The 6,101-nt window shown below is 35.4% G+C and overlaps 1 protein-coding gene across 1 annotated transcript; it reads left to right on the plus strand.

The window, feature by feature from the left end:
• Nucleotides 1-1,205: 1,205 nt before the first annotated feature.
• Nucleotides 1,206-5,827, plus strand: LOC113017460 (uncharacterized). The gene is made up of 11 exons (XM_026160609.1): nucleotides 1,206-1,213; nucleotides 1,576-1,622; nucleotides 1,755-1,787; nucleotides 2,060-2,317; nucleotides 2,404-2,649; nucleotides 3,095-3,217; nucleotides 3,453-3,509; nucleotides 3,698-3,763; nucleotides 3,942-3,992; nucleotides 5,038-5,120; nucleotides 5,770-5,827. Exons 1-10 carry the CDS (start codon nucleotides 1,206-1,208, stop codon nucleotides 5,118-5,120), a joined length of 972 nt encoding a protein of 323 aa, XP_026016394.1. The 3' UTR covers nucleotides 5,770-5,827.
• The last annotated feature ends 274 nt before the right edge of the window (nucleotides 5,828-6,101 follow it).

A 6,101-nucleotide genomic window follows, 5' to 3' on the forward strand; every position in this document is an offset into this window, starting at 1 on the left:
AAATATATATATAATGGAGTTGGCTGTTTGTGGGCAATTTGATCAGAGACAGTAACCAAGACCCACGTTGAGATGTTTGCTGACTGAGGACAAATGTGTTGCATTCAGAGCTGTAATCAGAGAAAAGGATTCTCACATATGTTTGTTTATGATTAAAATGCTATATGAGGCCATACTGATATAATCTTTTGTGGATTTAGTTCTGCAATCACACAGGTCCTGGGTGTACAAATAGGCATATTATTCAAATAGCTTCATCCCACATATGTGAATATGCTGTTTTAGTCAGATTTGAAAATTCTTAGTTGTTATGGGTTTTTAGAAACAGTGATATCAACACATCTCCATTGTTGTATTACAGAACAGGCTTATGTCATATCTCAGCGTTATCCCTGCGTTTTCTTTACTTCAAAGGTGGTCCACTTCTTACCAGGGGTATATCCTTATGCTACGGTATCCTTCAGTCCTAAACTACTCTGGAGCAGGTTATGTTTGCCATTAGCGATCAACAGATATCCAATTACCACCTACTGACCAATCATTTCTCTGGAAAACAGCATAGCTCTGTGCATGGATAGTACGAGGGACTGAATTTTATAATAACATCAGAAGACTTTGTTTGTTACCAATGAACATCAATAATAACTATGTAGATTCCTAAATCTTATTGTTTTATAAAAAAATGTTACATCTCAGAACAGAATAGTCTATGTTTGTATGTTCTTTTTATATATATATATATTTTTTGTCTCGGAGCAGTCTTTATGATACACTTCTTATTTTGGTATGTCTGTTAACTTAAAGTGGACAGCTGGCTTTTATGGCAGATTTTCTTCCCATTTTCAAATAGGCAAAACATATTCATAAGCAACTCTTTCCCAGTCTTACTGACTTTTAAAGTGCACGCACATTTATATAGTATATTTAAGACTGAACTAAAGTAAACTAAACTGAACTTAACCTTTGCTCTTACAGAACACACACTCACACTGCTGCTTTGTCTGCAGCGGCTGTGTTACTTTTGTTTTTTATTATGTTTTTAACCTCTTCAGCTTTTTGCAACATTGTGGTTTTATCGTCCTTTGTAAATTCACCAACAGTGCTGCTGGGACAGTTTTTCATGTGAACCTGTCTGGTTATTAGCTTACCAAGTTAACCTTGCAAGTTGGGAACCAACTTTATGTCACTGCTTCTCATTATTGGAGATGTTAGGGTTAGTAAATCTAATTATATTATTATTATTATTATTATTATTATTACTACTACTTCAGTTTTGGTGATTCTACTACTCAAATCTTTTAGTACAAATAAATGTATGTTAGTATGCTAATACATAAAAGTATAAAGTAAACATCACTAATAAATAAATATTAAACGATTAAAAGTATTGAACGCAGCATTATTCTGTCTTTGTTGCCTCTTTCATAGTGAAGTGAAACACTGCTGGTAACTTGAAGGCAACAACTTCTTTGAAAGTTCTTTTTAAAGGTTTAGCATTGCTTTAAGTGCAGAAAGAAGCCACACAGGAAAACGCCCCTGCTCATTGCTTTTTACATTTGTCACGTGCTGACACAGTCAGGAGCACGGCATCATGGAGGTCAGAGCTATGTGCATCAAATTATGTAAGTACCACGTCTATTTCCACATAAAAACTAAACTACAGTAGTTATGAGATGCTATGATACCTTTGTCAGCAGCTGTGGGAGCCAACAAGAGTTTTTTTGTAAACTCTATTTTCTTTTTTGTCTCCTTAGTGATCCTGCTGTGTACACATTACCAGGAAGTTGGTGTGTATCATACATTTGCTTGTTGATATGAATGATGTTTACTATTTTCTGCTTCGGGGAGCAGACAATGTATAAAAAGTATGGAAAATATATGTTCTGTGGTGTTTCTAGTGAACCTGCACATTTGGTACATGTAATCAGTCGGAGTCATGAGTCACTTCTTCAGTTAATTTGCTTTCATTTACTCAAGTGTTATTTTTTTTCCATTGTTTAACCACAGCAGTTTTGGTACAAGTCTAAACTGTACCTTTCTCTTTTTTTCTTTTTCACAGATGCAGTTTCTCTTCGTATCGCTCCAAACAGATTGCAGTTCTTTGAATATGAATCAGTGATATTTTACTGTGAGGATGCTGTTTATTGGGAAGTTGTGCATAATTCCAAAGGGAAAATAAACTCATGCAGTCACAACAACCAGGGAAAAGCAGGATCATTGTGCATAATAAAAAGTGTGTATCCAGATGACGGTGGAGAGCGCTGGTGTGAGACTAAAGGAGCAAACAGAAGTGACAGCATCAACATTACTGTTACTGGTAAGTTTGCACTGGGACAACATTTTGTTTCAAACTTAGTTTAAATAAATTTCACAGCAACTAAATCTCAGATTCTTGTCATTCAGCTGGATCTGTGGTCCTGGAGAGTCCTGCTGTTCCTGTGATGCAGGATGAAGCTGTGACTCTTCGCTGCAGAAACAAAACTGCTTCCTCCAACTTCACCTCTAATTTTTATAAAGATGGAGCTCATGTTCACAGCAGCTCCACAGGAGACATGATAATCCACAGAGTTTCAAAGTCAGATGAGGGACTTTACACATGCAACATCTCAGGAGGTGGACAGTCACCGGAGAGCTGGCTCAGTGTCACAGGTAAGACCCTGAAGAGGTCATATCTTTTTTTCTTTCTTTTTTAATGGCAGTACTATTACAACTGCATCACTTTGTAATTCTAAGCTAAGTCATGTGCCAGTATGGTATCTTTTGTGTTACATTTTAATATAAGGTTGGTGCAGACGTGTGATGTAATTGAAATGTAGACACATTTTCAATCATTGATTTTTAAGCAAAGCCGTTGTATCTTTTCGTGTTTTAGAAATATTATGAAATATAAAAAAATAAATATTATGAAATGTGCAAAATATACCTTCTGATATTATCAAATGTGAAGTAAGGTTTGTGGGTTGTTGTTTTTTTTTCAGTTTTGAATGCAGATATGTCAAATTTTAAACAGTGTTGCACTATAAAGAAGTATAAATGAAAATTTAGGGTTGTTTATGTTCCCCTGTTTATGTTTTAACTCTTTAACATTCAACAACTCATTCAGAAAGTCTCAACAAGATGCCATGTGCCACATCTTGGATCATTGCCACTATTTCATTGAGTGCTCTGTTGTTGGTGGTGGGACTGCATCACTTTGGTAAATGTCGCCAGGGCGGAGGTAAAAAAAAAAAGAAAAACATTTCACATAATTTTGTGTTCATGGGTTTTGGTTTGCTACAAGCAATGCAGTTCTGTTCATTCAGAAGTATATTATTTTAAGCACTAGAAAGACGGAATCACTGCAGTGTAACAATTGCTACATAGAAAATGTGCTAATTTAAAGTTTATTCAAAAAAAAGTTTTTTGTTTTTTTTTGTTGTTTATTTTTTTGTTTTTCCCCTCTTCTACTGCAGTGTCACTCTGTCAGTCAACAAAGGTAGATGATTCTCGCTCATTCGAGGATCAAACAGGTAAGAAAACAAACACTGTTTCAATATTATTGTAATAGTAATAGTAAAACACTGGTTTAATATCTAGAATAAAACTGAAATTTCCTATTAGAGGTTTGTATTAAGGAATTAAAGTGACTTAAGCTAAATTCACATGGGGCAACCTAAATGATTTAGAAATAGTCATTGCATGTTCTTTTTTCCCCCAGTTTCAACAGAAGCCAGTACAGTGAATGCAGTGAAAGAAACACATGCTGTTGTAAGAAAAAACAGAGGTAATTTATGCTGTATCTTTTGTTTGTTTTCTTTTCTATGCTTGTGTTTTCTCTCTTAATATTTATTTTCTTGTGTGGTAATGTCTGGATCTAATTTATTTATTAATTCATTTTGGACAATATCTATTTTTTTATGGCTATATAATGATACATTTTTGTTTACTTTCTTCTGTTTCAGCATCACTCTGTCTGTCAGCAAAGGAATATAGTTTGATCGAGGATCAAACAGGTCAGAACACACAATGTTTTTAGTATTATTGTATAAAGAAATAAAAACTTACTCAGTGAAACCAATTCAGGGATTACCACCACAGCGGGCAGCAACCTATTAAATGTACAGTCACCTGAACAACAGAAGTACTGAACTCTCAGTGTACCCAGCTTCTCCTGAAATGCTGTAAAATCCTGCAGAAAGCCTTATGTTACAGTGTCCTTTCCCACCAACTAATCCAACTCACCACCAGGTGGTGATCAGTTGAGAGCTCAGCTCTTTCTCTCATTACCCACGTTTCCAGACAATACAGACCCAAATCTGATCATGACTGAAAAATTGATCATGAGTCTCGACCTGGATCTGCAAATTATGAAATCCCTTATGCTAGAGCATGGTGTTTTTTTATGGGCAAACTGTGATTTGCACAGAAGTTCATGAACAAAACACCACTCTGGTTCAGAGTGAGTCACAGTCATGCCTCTCCAGATCTCATTGCCCACACAAGAACTGATGTCTGTCAGTAGGACAATAGAATTGCCAGGTGGAGAAGCAACTTCAAGAAGGTACTGAAACAACAAGACACCCTCTGATAATCAGTAAGGCAGAAGGATAAAAAGAATACTCTGCTCTCCACATTGACTTTCACTGAAGACAACTACATAGTGGAACAGAGGAACAGAGCCAAGCACATCTTTCAGGAGACTGGTTACAAACCCCAAACTGTGCATTGGCACACTAGTTCAGGCTCTTTCACCACCAGAGAGTTAAAATTCCATAGCCCCTTAACCATGGACCACCAGGGGCACTGCCCTTTACCGCCTCCCAACATAAATTACACCCGATCCCTAAGACATCCCCTACAGGTGGTGTGCCATTTGGGCTAATACATTTTCTTCTCATCAAAGTGGAACTGCCAGGCAAATAGAAAGCAGAAACGCCATTAGAGATTCACCTTTTTTGTTAGCCCTGTTAGCAGCACCTTGCATATAGCGAAATAAATGTTTTATGAAATAAACATTTTGGCTAACAACTGATTTAATTCCATATGTTGCTGAAGCAGAACCGGGACCCATCACAAGAATGCCCTCAACATGTATCAACCAACCTGTATCAGCAGATCCCTTCTATTCTATAATATCATAGGTAAGATTGCCAATAATAGTTCCTGATTTGTCACATTCAGATAATGCGCAATGGTCAGTAAATACTAATAAACATAGATAACGAATCTATCTATCTATCTATATATATATATATATATATCTATCTATATATATATATATATATATATATATATATATATATATATATATATATATATATATATATATATATATATATATATATATATATATATATATATATATACATACACACACACACACACACACACACACAGTGGAATCCCGACTTATGAAATTAATTAGTTCCCGAAGGTCTTTCCTAAGTTTTCGTAATGGGCTGAAATATTGCCGTTAAGTGCCTTCGTAACTTGAATTTTTTGATATATGGGAAATTCGTAAGCTGGGATTCCACTGTATATCTTTGTGAGGTTTCATCCTTTCAGAAGTCATGTGTAAGATGATCCTATCATAATACAAATGCAGAATTAATGCTTGACCCACCAGAGACAATAAGAATGCTAATGTTTCAGGTCAAATATATTCATTCTGTTTTAAGTTAAACATTGGTGTGTAATATGCACCAAAGCAATTTCTTTCCATCATTAAAAGTAAAGAAAGAAAATAAATGTATAAAATATTCTTTTTTGTAATTTCTGTGTGTCCTACAGGTTGCTGAGAGAGCTGAATAAAGACATAATTTCAACTAACAGAGAGTAAAAACAACCCAGAATTATACTGTATTGTTTTTTTTGTAACTGAAGAAGTTGTACACATTGTACACTGAGTTTGGTTTGCATGTCTATAAACTGTTATAGCTTGTGTGCATTCAGTTAAATAGACCCATGTGGTTCAAAGTACGTAGAACGTTCAGTTACCAAGACAGACACTGTTCTGCTTTTCTCTACGTTTACATCTAATTAAAGCTAACTTGTGGCTTCTGCTTTCTCTTTTCACATATGTATGGTTGCAGCTCACAGGCACTCACTGTGGTGAACTGCTA

Source organism: Astatotilapia calliptera, unplaced genomic scaffold (assembly GCF_900246225.1).
Source record: "Astatotilapia calliptera unplaced genomic scaffold, fAstCal1.2 U_scaffold_13, whole genome shotgun sequence".
NCBI lineage: Eukaryota > Metazoa > Chordata > Actinopteri > Cichliformes > Cichlidae > Astatotilapia > Astatotilapia calliptera.